This window comes from Talpa occidentalis, unplaced genomic scaffold, assembly GCF_014898055.3.
Source record: "Talpa occidentalis isolate TD23 unplaced genomic scaffold, MPIMG_talOcc4v2.1 talOcc4.4, whole genome shotgun sequence".
Taxonomy (NCBI): Eukaryota; Metazoa; Chordata; class Mammalia; order Eulipotyphla; family Talpidae; genus Talpa; species Talpa occidentalis.
Window position 1 is genome coordinate 119,657,201 of NW_023604295.1, and position 18,480 is coordinate 119,675,680.

Sequence of the window (18,480 nt, forward strand, 5' to 3'; positions counted from 1 at the left end):
TTACAAAGAAAAATCCAGAATCAGATGGTTTCACTTAAAGAATCAACACCAATCCCCCTCATAATTTTTCAAAACAACAACAAGCTGAAGACAAAGGAACACTTCCCAACTCTGTGAAGCCAACATCACCTGGTATTAAAGACATTGTATAAAAACTACAGCTCAATATCTCTACAGAAATTCTCAACAAACTGTAGCAAACTGAATTCAGGAGCATATAAATAAAGAGGGTTGTATACCATGAACAAGACAAAAAGCACATGATTCTCTTGATGTAGAAAAAGCTTTTGACAGAATTCAGCACCCTTATGTGATTAAAAAAAAAAAGGAAACTACCTCAATGCAATAGGCATCATATTTTAAAAGTTCCAGCAGACATCATACTCAGAGGTGAACAACTGAAAGTTTTTCCTGTAAGATCAGAACAAGGACACACATGCTTGCTTTCATCAGGTCTGTTCAGTGTAGCACCGCAAGTCTTAGACACATCAGGCAAGAAAAAGAAATGAAAAGCATTCAAATTAGAAGTAAAATTATCTGTTTACAGGTAGCTTGTAGAAAATCTTAAAGAAAACCTTTTATGTAGAAAACCTTGAAGATTCCAACCAAAAAAAGAAAATTCAAGACAATAAATGGTTCTCCAAAGTTGCAGATTATAAAATTAGCAAATGATAACATGAAACAACCTGAGAAGGAAATTGAAAAACATAAAAACAGCCATTTACAATATTTAGGAATAAGCCTAACCAACATTGTAAAGGGTTTTTACACTGAAAACTGCAAAACATTGCTGGAAGAAATTTTAAAAGACCCAAATAAATTATAAGACATTTATGTTCATGGGTCAGAAGAATAGTTAAATGTTAATATTACCCGCAGAGATTGATAATGAGTTTTCTATCAAAACCCTAGTGGTTTGATTTGTAGAAATAGAAAAATCCATCCTAAACTTCATATGGAATCTAAATAGACCCCCAAATAGCCAAAGTAATCTTGAAAAAGAAGGTCTCACACTGATTTCAAAGCTTGTCGCAAAGCTACTGTAGTCAAAATAGTGTGCTATGAGGGTAAAGTAAGACAGACCAAAGGAAGTAGAATAGAGAACTCAAAAATAAACTCTTGCATATATGGTCAAGTGACTTGACAAGGATACCAAGACCATCCAGTAGGGAGAGTCAATCTTTCAACAAACAACACTGAGAAATTTGATATCCACCAGCAAGAGAATGAAGCTGGATCTTTTTCTTACATAATACACAGAAATTAACTCAAATGCATAAAGGACTTAAATGTAATAAGACCTAAAGCAGTAAAACTCTCAGGAGAAAACAAGACAAAAGACATTTGTGAGACATTGGATTTGACAGTGATTTTTTGGAAATGACACCCAAAACATAGGTAAGGAAAAAAAATAGGTGAATTGGATTACATCAAACTTTTCAAACTTCTTTGCATCACAATCAAAAAAGATAAACTCAGCAACATGGATGGAGCTGAAGGGAACATGCTCAGCAAAATAAACCAGAAAGAAGAAGAAAAATACCGGATGGTCTCACTCATAGCAGAAATTTAGAAAACCTAAATAAGGGACCAGGAAAAAGACTATAATAAAGTAAAAATCAAAATCATCAGACAACTATAAACCAGAGAGACACACTAGGGGGGTGTGGGGGGAGCAGGATCAAAACAAGGAGGGGGTGGGAATTGTATGGGGACTATAACCAAGATGAAAATGCATCCATCCATTGCGCAAAAATGATGTGAAAAATATATAAAATAAAATTAAATAAAAAACTTTGCATCAAAGGACATAATCAGTGTAGTGAAATGGCACCAATGAAATGGGAGAAAATATTTGTAAATCTAAAAAGTAGTTAACATCCAGAATATATAAAGAACTTGTGCAACTCAACAGTAATTAACCACAACAAAAGTGTCATACTTTGAAATAGGCAAAGAATTTAAATACACATTTCTCTGAAGAACATATACAAAAGGCTAACAAGCAGATGAAAAGTTGCCCAGCATCACTAACAAGGATATTTGTATCGAAACCATCACAAGATACCACTTCACACCCATTAGGATGAATACTTAAAAAAATACACGTAGAGGGCCTCCCCGGTGGCACAGCGGTTGAGCGCTGGGTTACAAAGCTGCCCGCAGCCTCTGCAGCGCTGGTTCGATCCCCGGCTGCTCCCCGGCCACCGGAGGAGGGTCCCACATGGCGAGCAGAACTCTCCTGCCACCCGCTGCTCCCCTCAGCAGTGTACTTCGGTCCTTCTGCCTGCTCTGCTCCCCGCTCTGGCTCTGGTGAATTCTCTCACCCTCCCCGCGCTTCTGACTGTACCCAGTGCTTGTATAAACAAACAAATCTTTAAAAAAAAAAAAATACACGTAGAAAATAAAAAGTTGATGAAGATGTGGAGAAATTGGAACACTGGAGATTGATTATGATCAATCTTCAATATATATCCAGAATCCACATTTTATGATCTCCACTGCTTTCATTCTAGGGCAGACTATTGTCTTATGTCCAAACTATTACCTTTTACTTATGTTCCCAACACAGCAGCTGGAATGATTCTGTTATATCAGAGTGCATCTCCTTTGTTCAAAACCTTTGCATTTAAGAATAAATGCTGAAAATCCTTACAGTGGCCATCCATATCCCACTCTCCTTTATTCATTGCATGTCACCTACCCTGGACTAATTGCTTTCCTTTGTCTCTCATTTCTCTCCCTTTTTTTTACTTGTTAATCCCTCTATCTCGAATACTTTCTGCCAGATGTCCACAAACTTGCTCACTTACCATCTTAAGGTCTTTACTTAAAAATATCCCCTTCTCGGCTTTATATTTTTCTCTGTAATATTTGTAACTGTCTAACACACTTTATATTTTAGCTGTACTTATTGTGTCTCCCCACACTAAAGTGTAAGTTCATGAAAAAAGGGATTTTTGTCCTTTTGTTCCCTGTATCCTTAGCACTGAGAACAACTTGTTTTCATCTGCTGGTAGTCAGTAAACATTTGTTGGGTGAATGAATGACTTCGAGGTAGATGTGCATATCAGTTTCATAGGTGAGCATAACTAGAGTTGTGCTTTTTAAATGATGCTTTTAGTAATCAATAATTACCTTTTAATGAAGTTTTTTCTCGCCAATGTTGAACATAAATTCTGTGAATATAAGTTCACAAAGAAAAAGCTTTGAGAATATTTTGAAAATAAATACTGAGGGGAAAGGAAAAGCAGTTTATTTGAAAGCTATGTAACAAAAATAAACATAAGATGAAAAAATAGAGTGATATCATATAGAGAACATTGGACTGGGGCCAGGGAATCTATCTTGCTATTCTTAGGTAAGTTACCGGACCTCAGTTCCTTTCTCTATCAAATGAGATTGAAATAATTTCGGTTCTTTCTGGTTACAAAATTGTGATAATATTTGTGTAAATTTTTCCATAAAAAAACTATGAATTTGAATTATGTTCATAAAAAAATCCCTTAATCACTTGCTGTTCATATTTAATTTAAATCTGATACTGCTTTGTAAATGGAAAGAAATATTTTTTTTTCTTCTGAGAATATACCAGATAAACAGAGAAATCAGATTTCTTCAGCAGCTTGGGTTCTGTTGACTTCTTAGTTTGGCTGAATCTCATTTCATTTCATGTTTTCCCCAGTTTTTCTCCGTGTCTTTCTGTGTGTTGAGTTTTTTGTTCGACCTGTCATTCAGTCAGTTCCTGAAGTTTTATTTCTAATAATGAAGTACTCAAAATACTTGAAAAGTAATGATTTTTTTTTAAAGATTTATGTATGCATACAAGAGCTGGGGTACAGGCCAGAGGCATGGGAGGGTGAGAGGATTCACCATAGACAGAGTGGAGAGCAGAACAGGCAAACTGACTGAAATACACTGCTGAGGGGAGCAGCAGGCGCAACAGGAGAAGTCTGCTGCGCCATGTGGGTTGCTCCCTGGCTGGCCTGGGATGGAACTCTGCTGCAGAGGCTGCGGATTGCTTCTTAGTGCGGTGCTTAACCCCTTGCGCCATCAGGGAGGCCCAGTAATGATTATTCTTGCTAGCATTTGATCAATCCCTTGTACATTAATTCTTTTAAGGGAATGTAGTTCCTTCCCCTTTGCTCATATTATAACATTCTCTATAAGTTGTCTTGATCACTTTCAATATGTGATTCCAAAAGTTACCCTTGCATTGCTTCCTGTTTGTTATGTATAGGAGTTATAGGTACCTCACCAAATCTGTGCACATTTCTTTTTTTTTTTTTAAAGATTTATTTATACAAGAACTGGGGTACAAGCCAAAGATGTGGGGGGTGAGGATTCACCAGAGACAGTGGGGAGCAAAACAGGCAGATTGACTGAAATACACTTTTGAGGGGAGCAGCGGCCTAGACTGGAGAGGTCTGCTGTGCCATGTGGCTACCTTGCTCCCTGGCCTGCCAGAGATGGAACCTTGTGCTGCAGAGATTGCTGACAGCTTCACAATGTTGTGCTTAGCCCCTTGCATCACCAGGGAGTTCCTATGCTCATTTTTTTTTGTTTGTTTGTTTGTTTGTTTTCTTAACCTATTTTTTCCCCCCTCCAAACACCACCTCACCACCACCACTACACACACATAGTATTTATTTGGTAATTATCTTCACTAACGAAATTAACTATTACAAGTTAAATAATTCCATCTCTTTTTCTTCATTGCAGCATAAAGTGAGAAAGTTCAAATAACCCTTCAATGTTTACAATTTTGATTCTTAGCATAGAAATTTTTGCTATGGATAGTAATTTGTACAAATAATTAAATATTTTGTGTCATTGTTTTTTAAAGTTAATAAATTTGATATAATTTTTGAGGGTTAAAAGGTCTTAGAAATCTGTTAAATCCCCTCACTTTTACAGATGAGGAAATTCATGCCCCTAAATGTGTTAACTTGCTACATATAAGGCTATTGTATGAATCATAAGTAGAGCTGGGACTGTAAAGTTGGTATAACTATATGATAGTAACTCATTGGGAGGAGACATACTTGTATGCATGTGTTTTCTCATCTCATGTGGCTGTTTTACAAGATAGGTGAATATAGAAAGTCTGCAAAATCAACATTTCCCTCTTCTACTTAACTTTATTTTCCAAACAAATATGTATGACTTTTAAAATTTAGTATATTTTGCTATTTGCATTTTAAGTATACAGAGTGTAACTCTACTGTAACCCCCGATCTTGGGATTAGCAGCTGTTAAAAGCTTGTTACAATTTTTGTGATTTTAAGAAATTATATACTAGTTAAGTTTCAGTGCTTATAATTTAGATGTGGCTCCTTTTAAAGTATGGCCTCAAGATTAGAATTATTCCTTAAAACTGATCAAATAACCTGCCCCAAGGTTAAATGTGGTCTCACACTCTGAATTTAATTTGAAATTTCTTTTTACTTATACTAAATCTGCATTAATCTTTACTGGCTAGAGAGGTAAGAACTTGATTTGATTAAGACTTTTCCTCACTGGTAGTACGAATTAGAACTTTGCTACTACTATTAAAAGACAGTATCTCCTCAAGTAAATTCAGTGTGAATTAGCTTTTAATAATAAGTACTTAAAACTTTCATTGTCATAAATGTGAACTTGGATTTTGTTATTTATGTGCAATTTTAAACATACATACCATTTGGCAAAGGCATGAAATAAGTACCACAGTGGCTGCTACTGGAGAGATTTGCAAGCATAAGTGAAAGGAGGAAGAAATAGAAAAGAAATATGTGAATTATTGAATAATACAGTATAACCCTGTTATGGGGGAGGATATGTATGACTGTTGTGTATGTAGCTTGTTTAAAAATTGCTTTATTGAGAATGTATCTTGCATAAAACTCACCCATTTTAACTGTACAACCCAGTGATTTTTAGTAAATTTTCAGAGCTATCATTCATACCACAATCCACAAAAGATCTCCTGCCTAATTAATTTAAATTTTTTAATTCTATTTGTTGTACTATTACCAAAGTATTAACATTCCTAGGGTATGAATGATGGTTTGGGTGCAATAAAATCAAAGTATTATATTCGCTATCCTTTGTATGAATGACTAACTTCAGAAAAAATTTTCTTTAAATATCTTTCTCTAGTGAGATTAATCGAATCCTTACTCATCTAAACCTAACTTTTTACTCAAGAAAATTTTATACGTTCAAATTTCATACAATATATTAGCGTTACAATCATAAATTAAGTTTGTAAAGTTTTAAAGAAAAGTTACACATTAGTAAAAGTAAATTGAAATCAGCATAAATTAAGTGATCACTGATTCAAAATTAAATAGTCATTAATTGGAAAGAAAGTACTGAGCCCTACATCCCATTAGAGCAGAGAAAGTATTTAATCTCTAAAACCACACACCGTGATGGATACATAGTAATTATTTGTTAAATAAAATAACTGCATTCCCTTTAGCTAGAAAGAGCATTCTGTGTTCTGTAAGATTTTATTTGAATTTTTTGATAATATTTTTTCCCTTTTTGCCTGAATTTAGAAATTTTTAACTGTTGCAAACGATACTTATAAAATTTCTGGGTGATCTGCCTCAACTCTGCCCTCAGCTCAGTCCCCTTTCTTCTTCTCCAGACACCCCTCAGCCCCCAACCCCCTTTTACAGCCTTTGTCCTTTTAGATAGCTCATTGTCCTATAAATAAGCCTTTGGCCAGTTTGGCAGCCTTTTGGAATTCTAATTGACAGCTTACTGCATCAGAGTAAGTCATGTGAATTTACAACTATTACATATGCAAGTAGTACATAAAAACCCTGATTTTTAAGATAAGGAAAGACTTAGAAAAGAAGCCTTACATTCCCCTTTCATGGGACCCCAGAGAAATAAAAACCTTGATTCGGAGATGGAGTTGTTACTTCAAAATATCTAAATATCTATAACTACTTTTAAGGCATTTGCTTTTTACAATAAAAACATGGTAAATACTGCCACACTGGGGCATAGGCTGTCTTTGTACTAATTAATTCCACATTCTCTTGAAGCTGATAACTTTTTCTCAAGAGAAGAAAATTCTTGCTTTCTTGCTCTGTGACAAAAATTTTCAAATCTTTGGACCTCCCCGGTGGCGCAGCGGTTGAGCGCTGAGTTGCGAAGCTGCCCGCAGCCTCTGCAGTGCCAGTTCGATCCCCAGCTGCTCCCCGGCCACCGGAGGAGGGTCCCACATGGTGCGCGGACCTCTCCTGCCACCCGCTGCTCCCCTCAGCAGTGTACTTAGGTCCTTCTGCCTGTTCTGCTCCCCGCTCTGGCTCGGTGAATTCTCTCACCCTCCCATGCTTCTGACTGTACCCAGTGCTTGTATAAATTAAAAAAATAAAAAATAAATAAATAAGCTGGGATAACCAAAAGAGTGGCATCTTTACAGACAAAAAAAAAATATGTTTCTATCAGCATAAAAGGGACTGGCTTATCTTGAGATTTATTATGTAAGCCTCGTAATAACCATAAAGTACAAATCTAGAGTAAATTGACAAAAACATAAAGGAAAAAGTGAGCATAATTAATGGGAAACTGCCAATTTATAAAGGTAGGCAAAAAGAAGAACAAAGAAAAGGGATACAAAACACCTAAGGTGAATGACAAAATGGAAGCAGCAGGTCCTCATATATCAATAATCATTGATATAGGTACAATAAATTTAGCTTAGTGGTTTATTGGCTTTGTATGAGATTCTCTGAATAATCCTGGCTGTCTCACTACTAGCTGTGTGACCTTGGCCAACTAATTTAATTTTTTAAGCTTCAGTTTCCCTCTTTGTAAAAAAAAGAAATTCTGTTTCTTCTTATTTTCTAAGACTCAGTATTAAACGATAAAGAATGTTGAAATTCTTCATTGTAATAATTGGTCGATTATTTTTTATCTATTTTGCCACCTAATTAGTATTTCTAAATTGAGTCTTGATTTTAAAATTCATATCTGTACCAAAACTCATCAGATTGCAGAATTTTACTTCAAGATAAGGTAAATTGGTCAAAAATTGAAGTAAAGATTTCTGCACATATGAGATTAGCCAATGCATTTGGGAAGGAATAATACTTATTCTTTGTTATTCCTTATATAGAAGATTTATGTTATGAAGGTGGGACACAAAAGGCAAATAAGATTTTTTTTTAAAAAAAAGATTTGTATGTATCCAAGAGCTGGGGTACAGGCCAGAGATGCGGGGGTGAGAGGATTCACCAGAGACAGAGTGGGGAGCAGAACAGGCAGACTGACTGAACTACATTGCTGAGGGGAGCAGTGGGCGAGTCAGGAGAGGTCTGCTGTGCCATGTGGGTTGCTCCCTGGCCAGCCGGGGATCTAACTTATGCTACAGAGGCCACGGGTTGCTTCATAGTGCATTGCTTAACCCCCTGTGCCACCAGGGAGGCCCGCAAATAAGATTATATATAGTAGAATGTGATGAATGGTATGGCGGAAACTAATATTGAGAAGTAGAATAAAAGGTATCCAGATGGAGAGTTGCTAGATGGTGAGGAAAAGGAATAATCTCACCATGGGGGTGATATTTGAAAGGCTCAAAGAGGATGAAAGTAAGCCCTGCAGATGTGAAGGCAGAGCATTAAAATTTGAGGAAATAGCAGAAGTAGAGGTCATTATAGCTCACATACTGCCATGTACACTTTACATATATTAACCTATTTAAATCTTAGTAATCCATGAAAGAGGTATTCATTGTACTCATAGGTGAGGGAACTTAGGCATGAGAAAGCTAGTAAGCAGTATGGCTGAAAACTGAATGAATCTATTGATAATTTCACAAATATTCAATATTTGAGAATATAAATGCAAGACAAAGAAAATCATCTAAATATTATCTTTACTGTGAATAAATTATGACTTACTGTACATCTATGTAATTAGAAGAAAAGTTTAGTGAATATACATCAAAATGTTTTCTTTAGATGATTAATTTCTTTGGGGCTTTATATTCTACGTGGGTTTTGAAGAAAAATTTTTATTGTCATTTTACACATTTACATAACTTTGGCAGTATATCTTTATACCTTCGTATGTATACATTCTTCACTCATCTGGATGATTATATTTGAGATGATTTTTTAAAATATTTCTGTTTAATTTCTTGTAGACTATGAGAAGACAACGAAATGAAGTTGTGGTTGAATTAAGAAAGGTAAGTCTGATTGATATTAGGTACCTCCCAGCATGACTCTAACATAACAGCATATATAGAAAATATCAAATGTAGGGCCTCCCCAGTGGCGCAGCGGTTGAGCGCTGGGTTGCGAAGCTGCCTGCGGCCTCTGCGCCGCCGGTTCTATCCCCGCTGCTCCCCGGGCACCGGAGGAGGGTCCCACATGGCGCGCAGACCTCTCCTGCCGCCCGCTGCTCCCCTCAGCAGCGTACTTCAGTCCTTCTGCCTGCTCTGCTCCCCGCTCTGGCTCTGGTGAATTCTCTCACCCTCCCGCGCTTCTGACTGTACCCAGTGCATGTATAAACAAAACAAACAAACAGACAAATAAATAAATAAATAAAACATGCCTCCTCTATTAAAAAAAAAAAAAGAAAATATCAAATGTATATTAAATCAAGTGCTTAGTATTTTTTTGGAAAACCAAAAGATTTTTTTATTTTATATATGAAATATATATAATTATATATTATACATAATTTTAGTTGCATATATAATATATAAATATTAACTATATTATATATTGAATACATATTAAAATATCATATATATATAAAAAAACATCATTCTTCCTTTTTGTACAATGTATGCTTTCAGGTGTAGTCCCCATATAATTCTCACAATTCACCCTTGCACCATCACCATAGTCTCTTATGCTCGTCCCTCCCTGTTTTGATCCCCCTCCTTCCCTCTCCCCTGCAGTGTCTCTGACTTATAGTTGCCTGTTAATTTTGGTTTTTAACTTATTATTACTTTGAAAACTGAAAGATTTTGATTATAGTTAAAAAGTTATTGAAGTTGGCAAGATGCAACTTGTCCAATATCCAAAAAATAGACACAAACAAGTTAAGAGATTTTTAATGTGATTTTTAATGATTTATGTAAGTGTTGGTCATTAGGTATACAGTTATACTAAATAATTAACTATTTAAAGGTAGTAGTTATGCCCTGAAAAGAATGTGTTACTTATAAATTTCACCAACTTTTCTCATAATAAAGTAGATTATAGTTGGGAATATATATACACTATATAGTATATATATAGTATTATATATGTAGTATATATATTTTTTTATTTGTCTCAGTCATTGTAAGTGAAATTCAGGTAGCCCTTGATTTTTGTGAGACATTGTTGATTTTTGTCTGATTTTGAATTGCCCAACTTTTGCTTTGATTTTGTTTTTAGGTGATAAAGAAGCTCCCAGATGATGTATAAAATGGTTTTGTACTTTTAAATAAATATGTATGTCTGGTACTGGCTTGAACTATACACTGCCTTTTATAATCAGATTTTTATATGTTTCAATTTTTTTGTGTGTAGCAGCTCCAAATTTCTGTATTGAAGTTGTACTTCTAAAAGATACCTTATATTTCAGTTTGTACATAGAGGACTGCCTGACCTTTGTATAGGTATTTAGTTCTTTTTATTTAACTGAAGTTCCTTTTCTGATTTTTTTTTTTTTTAAAGAATAAAAGAGATGAACATCTCTTAAAGAGAAGGAATGTACCACATGAAGATATCTGTGAAGACTCTGATATAGATGGTGATTATAGGGTGGTAAGTTTTTGTTATTCTGGTAACTTAAAATTATCAGTGAAAGATTTTATATAAATACAGAATTTTAAGGTGTCTTTTAAAGTTAACTTTTTCTTTAACTCTTTTCCCAGCAAAATACCTCTCTAGAAGCTATTGTTCAAGTAAGTTGAGTTCCCTCCCCCCCATCTTTATTGTTATTTTTTTGGACTTAGTAACTCATTATTGTGTGTCTACATCTTTTTTTTTTTCTTTCTCCCAATAGAATGCTTCAAGTGATAACCAAGGAATTCAATTAAGTGCAGTTCAAGCTGCTAGGTAAGTTAAATTTAGAGGATATATTTAAATGTAATAACTTAGACAAGGGTTCTGTTTTGTGTTTACCATTATATGGTAGTCCTGTCACGCCTACCTGAATTTGATGAAAAAGAACAGTCATAGATCAACTGAATTTATTTAAAAAATTATCCTCTGACTTAGATATTAAATTGGCAGCAATTTCCTAAACTTGCAAATATGCTGAAACATTATTGTGCATTATACATACAGAGGCTAGGGAAAAGCTGATGTAACACGTTGCTGCCATAGGCTAATAGGAAACATTATTTATAAAGCTTTACCTTTTATAGATAAGTATGTTTATTAAAAAGTCAGATTCCTTAGGTCTTGCCTAGGTAACTATAATTTTTTCCACAGTCACACACTGAGCAAATAGTAAATCAAGTTACAAGTTTTCTACAGCCATGTACAGGCCAGTAGACATTAAGAATTAGAACTACAAAGATTGCCAGTCTCTTTCCAAATAGGAATACTAAGTTATTTTGCATACTTCTGTTACAAAATCTAAACACTCATATTTTAAAGGATGAAGCAGAAAAACTTATACTAAGACTTTTGTGTTAATAGTTGGGAAAGACGTGACTGTATCATAGTACAACATAGTGGGTTGCTTTGTTTATGAATAAAAGAATAATGCCCTGTGATGTGGTTATCAGTAGGGAAGACACTAAAGCAAGAAATTTATCCTGTTATAGAATTCCAAAGTGAAAAAGATTTCACACACCCATCCAATCTCTCATTTAATGCATGAATCCCTTTTTATGTGTTGAACTTTTCCTAACTTGTGTATATTTAATTTAAATAACTTAGAATGATTAAGAAGTGATAAATTATGTTCATCATTGTCAGATTTGAATATTTGATAGTTTTGGAGCAGCTCTTGTCACATGAGTTCTGCAAGATAATTAAACTCCTAAGGCAGGAGTTTTCCATATATAGTCTGTGGATCCATAGGTGATCCAGAGACAACTTGGGGGAAGGAAGGTTTTATACAATATCAAACCTGTTTTCACAATACTAAATCGAAACCCATGCCTTTTTGTTGCTGTTAACATTTGTATTCCAAAAGCAGTTGTGGGTAAAGTTGCTGACACCTTAGCATAAATTAAGACAGTAAAACCAAACTGATTTTGTAATTTTATATTTTGTAAATATTTATGTACTATTATGTACTTGGGGGGGTAATTTTCTCAATGAAGTGGTAAATTTTATCTTTTATTAAGACTCAATTCTGGATTATTTCCTACTTTACTAAGAATCTTGCCATGTGTAGAAAATGCTGTGGAAAAGCATGTGGTATAATTCTTACTCTTGCTTCAAACCTAATTCAAGAAGGCAAAATTACAAAAATGGTGATAGTCATTTATATAAGATATTTAGTTGTTTTTATTTAGCTGTTGCAAAGTTATATTGTGTAAATATTCTTGAAATTTAAAGAGAGATTTATAAAAAACATAGACTTTGACTAGAGTTTAAGTAAACTAAAAAGAGAGGGCATTCAACACTGTGGATGGGAGAGGGTTAGGAAAAAAGAGGGCATTCTAAATGGGAATAGGGTATAAAGACTTAAAAATGAGATTGAAATGGTTGAACAGACAACTGACATGCTTGTTCTTCAGTTAGAGAGAATTAGTTAAGATGAAGACAACTTTTGGAGTGGTTCAGAACTTGGTCAGGTAGTTTACATTGATGGGGAGTAATTAAGCAGCCATTATATGGTTTATGTTGGGGGATGATTTGATTAAGCTCTTTAAACATTGCCTTTAACGCAAGGGATTCAAATGGGTAAAGATTTGTGTTAGTCCTCATTGAGGACCTATCAGCCTATCTACAGCCAGCCTACCACATATGTAAATTGTTTTACCATCTTAAATTGTTTTACCATCTTAAAATCCATGAAAGCAAGATTGTGTCTGTCCGTTCATCTCAACATCTACTATTTTCCTACATGCTGTGCTTGTACCATTTCACGTTAGTTGTTGAGATGGGAATGTTAACTGAGCTTTTATGACCTTTGATTTGATGTGAAGAAAAGGATGAAAAATTAGATACTGGTATCAGCAACCTACTTGCTTTTTTTCCCTTGACTTTGTTGTTACCTAGGATATTTTGGGATATTTTGGTGACATCTTAATTCCTTTCTTAGCAAGGTAAAAGCCATGTTGAAGGAGTCTGCTCACTTTTTTCTCTGACCTCAAATTAAGTCCAAAGGTAACACATACAAAACATTTAGTTGTCTTTCTGTAAGTCATATTTGGAGCTTCATTGAAGGAATAATATTACTGTACTAGTAAAGTGGTTCATACCTACCTTTTTTCTAATTATTAATAATTAAGTTTATAAATAAATATTTTCATAATAAAGAAAAGATAGCATTATATAAAATTTAAAAGTAACTTTTACAGTCCTGGTGCCAAATGCTCAGATTTATAGTAATCTGTGTATCAAATAAAAATTTGAATTTAATGATACGTCATTTTCACGAGGGTTATATAATACATATCTCTCTTCTAGGAAGCTTTTGTCCAGTGATCGAAATCCACCAATTGATGACTTAATAAAATCTGGAATATTGCCTATTTTAGTTCATTGTCTTGAAAGAGATGACAAGTAAGTACATCTAAAAAAATATTTTGGGATGTATCATTTGCAGAAGTCAAGATTTTTCTGGTAGTTTGGTCTTTAAAGAAAAAAGAAATGGCCTACAAAATGGAGTTGAGAAGCCAAAGTGAAAAACAATGCAAGATGTGTTTATATCAAAAGGTAAAGGCGAGTGAGGAATTGAGAGTGATGTATTTCACTTTGAAAATTGCTGAAAGTACTTTGCCACATAGGTAACTGAAAAGGATATTTGGGTAGTAGTGTCCAGATATCTTAATAAAGAATTTTTTTTTTTTTTTTTTTTTTTAAAGATTTATTTATTTATTTATACAAGCACTGGGTACAGTCAGAAGCGCGGGAAAGTGAGAGAATTCACCAGAGCCAGAGCAGGGAACAGAACAGGTAGACTGATGAAATACACTGCTGAGGGGAGCAGCAGGCGCAGCAGGAGAGGTCTGCATGCCATGTGGGACCCTCGCCAGTGACCAGGAATCGAACTGGTGCTGCAGAGGCTGCGGGCAGCTTTGCAGCCCAGCGCTCAATCGCTGCACCACCAAGGGAGGCCCCTTAATAAAGAATTCTTACTAAAAATAAAAATACCTTTTCAGTGGTTCACAGGTACTATGGTAGTGGGAGAATTATGGGGATTACTAAAGGGAGAAATTAAATATTGTATAAAAATGAACAATGTAAAAAACTTAAAAATAACTTAATAAAAATATATAATATAAATACCTAGGCGAGGTCATGTTTTTAATACCAAAGAAATATTTTAAATAGTCATTGGAAGTTTTCAGACAGGTTAGAGCCATACGTTTTGAAACAAAGTAATTACTTTTAAAATGTTAGAGGAGAGGACTGGTTGGTAGATATTTGGGCTAGTGTAAAAATCCCTACTGTTTAAAATTATTTGTTTTTTGTAGTCCTTCTTTACAGTTTGAAGCTGCGTGGGCTTTGACAAACATTGCATCTGGAACCTCTGAACAAACGCAAGCAGTAGTTCAGTCCAGTAAGTTGGTTATTTACAGACAAAAATTGTGGTTTTTTTTTTTTTTTAAGGTAGTAAGAAAAGTGATTTCCCAAAATAAAAAAAAAAAAAACTACCACCTGTATTATAAAGTAATAGCTATCTACTAGCATATAGGGTAGATGACATGGACCAACTTAAGTTTGTTGCTTTAATCATTTTGTTCTGTTAACTGACATTTTCTGTTTCCAGCGATTCTTTGATTCCTTTTTAAATCTGAGATTTCTTAAATATAGTAGCAGATTATATTATTGCTACACTTTATAGTCCATCATAGAAATAAAGGTGTTTTTCCCCCCCATTGCTGTCCTGCCTCACATGATTTCCATCATCGTTTTAGCAAATTCTTTTATAAGGTAGTCCTATTGAAATTATTGCTTGATTGACATTTTTGTCATTGTTATTATAATAGGATTGTTTTTCTTTTACCTTCTAAGAACTATCAGTGGGAAATTATTACTGTAAATAATAACCTTAGTATATTATTTTCATGAATATTATTTAATTCTTCTACGAAACAAATTAGTGATTTTAAAGAGAGTACTTCATAAAATCCTCTTCAAGTGTGTAAGCAGTTTAGTTGTCTAAGCTTGTTAATTTAGCACTAATTTCTACATGAATTTGAAAGGAAACCAAAAAAAGAAATGAAAAGTTACCTTTATAAGTATTTTATTATATAGATACTTAAGTTGTAATGTTAGTTATCTTAAGTCTTAATATAACTGGTTTAATGCTGGGCTCAGGTAGTTTTGTTTTTGGTTTTTTTGGTTTTGTATACTTATGACTTAGTAAATTTTATGATCTCAAGACAATGTCTTAATCCTTCAGCTTTTTCCTTTCTGTTTCATGTGCTCATTAAAGATTAGAAAGATATCTAGAATTATTTTAACCCTGCTAGTCTGTCATAATTAATCAAACATAATAAATGAATTAGTTTTTATTATAAGTGGGCATGATTAATGTACAGGTATTTAAACAAAATTTTTCAGAGTAATATCAGAAAGAAGAAAGGAAATAAAATTGTTTGCTCAGTGCAGTGTTGTTCTGTTGGATATAGACCTTTCTCTGTGTTTCCTATTCTTGTTGTTAAGCAACAGAATCACTTTCTGGTTCAGAAGATCTCGTATGCCACAGGGTCACTGACCTATGTAAAGACCCATGTGATTTATTTTTTTTTTCATTTCTGTATTCAAAAATTAAACTATTTTTTTTCAACCTCGAAGTTAACAACCTATAAGGAATTAGTCTTCAAATTGGAATTAAGTCCAGATTTAATTGTGAATAAAGTTTTACCAATTTAACTTGACATTTATCTGTTTGATAAAATTATCACTTTGATGGTGACTAAGTCTCCTGGGCAAAAATTTTCCATTACTGTTATTCTACTGAAAATCACCCAATGACAACATTTTGATTTCTTTAGAGGTTTAGTGTCTTTAGCCTTACCTAAATTGAGTTGTAAAATTGGCATAGAACACTAAAATTTACATTTTCATCCTCAGATGCTGTGCCACTCTTTCTGAGACTTCTCCATTCACCCCATCAAAATGTCTGTGAGCAAGCAGTATGGGCACTGGGAAATATCATAGGTTTGTATAAAACCAGTGCAAGAATTGTAGATATCATATATTTTGTAATAAAAATGACTACTGGTAGTTGGAAAGGAACAGTTGGCCTTTTTCAGTAATATTTTTTTAAATAACTTACAGAAATTCTGTTTAAGAATAAAATCATAGTAATAGAGGGCCTCCCCTGGTGGCACAGCGGTTGAGCGCTGGGCTGCGAGGCTGCCCGCAGCCTCTACAGCGCCGGTTCGTTCCCGGCCGCCTGCGAGGGTCCCACCCAAAAAAAAAAAAAAAAAGAATAAAATCATAGTAATAGAATGTTCATTTTTTTAATATTGCCAACTCAATTATTTGAAAAATTATAAAATATGTAGAAGATTAAGATCTTTTGTTTCCTATTATATTGGGGTCTGTTTTATTCCTCAAGTCTCTTCAGTGTTACAGAAAGTAATAAGAAAAAGGAGGCAGCAAAAACTTAACAATTTTTCTCCACAATGGCATTTCTGGCAAGAGCCTCAATTAAAACATTTTATATCTCAGGAATTTTAGTACATTATCACATAATGTTACAGTTATGAAGTCATGATCATATGGGAGGTTAGTTATAATGTGTAGACAATTTCATTAAGTGTTGTACATCATTACATAACTTTTTGCTTATAAATAATTTAAGAATAAAGACAATTCTAATATTTCAAGGCTTTGTTTTTTTAAACTAGAGCCTGACTTTAGCCAAACTCAAAAATTCAAAAAACTCTCCTCCAGTAGAAAAATGGAAAAAATCTGGGGCCTGCACTTTATTGTCTCCCTTGATACTGAAATGTATGTTTTGCCACAGATTCTTTTTCTTGCATGTACATAATCAGTATTACTTTATTATACCTTTTTTTTTTTTAAGATTTATTAATTTATGCATACAAGACCTGGGATGTAGGCCAGAGGTGCGGGGTGGGTGGGCAGGGGAGTGAGAGAATTCACCGGAGACAGTAGGGATCAGAACAGGCAGATTGAAATACAGTGCTGAGGGGAGCATCAGGCGAGACAGGAAAGGTCTGCTGCACCATGTGGGTTAGCTCCCTGGCAGTGGGGATTGAACTCATGCTGCAGTGGCTGCAGATAGGTTCGTGGTGCTGAGACTTAACCCCTTGCACCATCAGGGAGGCCCTACACCTTCTTTTTATTACCCTTTTGGAGAATGATATGGAAGGCAAGGGATGGCTAGTGTCCCACAATATTGACTTTTCAAAAGGAAGTGTTACCAGCATCTTGACTTTAAATTCAACGACAATGCAGAATTAATTAGAATACATTAATGATTAAAAAAGAGCAAGTACTTTATCTTTGAATACTGTAGTACAAGGAAAAGTGTTTTCACCATAGAATATAGTATTTAATGTTTGTACTGGAAATTGCAGTTACACTCTAGATACAGAAATTGATAGTTTTCTAGGAGAGATTCTTAAACTTCAGCATATTATCGGAATCTTACGAAAACAGGGAATCCTGTACCTACAGAGTTTCTGTTTTAGTAGATCTAGGCTAGCGCCCAAAAATCACTGGGAACCATTGTTGTAGGTGACCGCCACTTCTTGTTTTTGAATGTAGTTTCCTAAGTGTATAGAGTAATTTATAGTTGATACTCTTGATCCTCTGATATTGGATTATCAGAATAAAGTCTACAAAACAGTTGTTTGCTTACAAAGTATTTTAAAGAACTCTTAGGCTTCCAGAGTTTAGATAGCATAAAAACATTTCATAAATGAATAGCTTATAAAGTGCACATTATCCACACCTGAATGTTGAATAATGCGCCCCAAAAAAATCATCTTTGTACCCTTATATGTTCCTTCTCTTTGCTTAGAGACCTAAAATGGTGAAACTATTATATAAAATTAAATTGTTTAAAATACAGGAACAGAATATTGAACCCAGTACTTTGTTTTCTGCATTGCTTATTATTAGCATGTTTGACTGAATAAATTAATCCTTCTTACAGGTGATGGGCCACAGTGTAGAGATTATGTTATAAGTCTCGGAGTCGTGAAACCTTTACTTTCTTTCATAAGTCCATCTATTCCTATTACTTTCTTACGAAATGTCACTTGGGTAATGGTCAACTTATGTCGTCACAAAGACCCACCACCCCCAATGGAAACCATCCAGGAGGTAAACAAGTATTTTGTACTTTTTTAAAAAATTATAA

At 34.4% G+C, this 18,480-nt stretch overlaps 1 protein-coding gene across 1 annotated transcript in view; it reads left to right on the top strand.

The window, feature by feature from the left end:
* KPNA4 (karyopherin subunit alpha 4) overlaps positions 1-18,480 on the top strand; it is a 54,433-nt gene that overhangs the window by 15,529 nt on the left and 20,424 nt on the right. The window contains exons 2-9 of the mRNA XM_037526200.2: positions 9,149-9,193; positions 10,680-10,769; positions 10,880-10,909; positions 11,011-11,063; positions 13,599-13,694; positions 14,609-14,694; positions 16,215-16,301; positions 18,274-18,443. Coding sequence (XP_037382097.1) covers positions 9,149-9,193; positions 10,680-10,769; positions 10,880-10,909; positions 11,011-11,063; positions 13,599-13,694; positions 14,609-14,694; positions 16,215-16,301; positions 18,274-18,443 — 657 coding nt within the window. The remainder of the gene's footprint in view (positions 1-9,148; positions 9,194-10,679; positions 10,770-10,879; positions 10,910-11,010; positions 11,064-13,598; positions 13,695-14,608; positions 14,695-16,214; positions 16,302-18,273; positions 18,444-18,480) is intronic.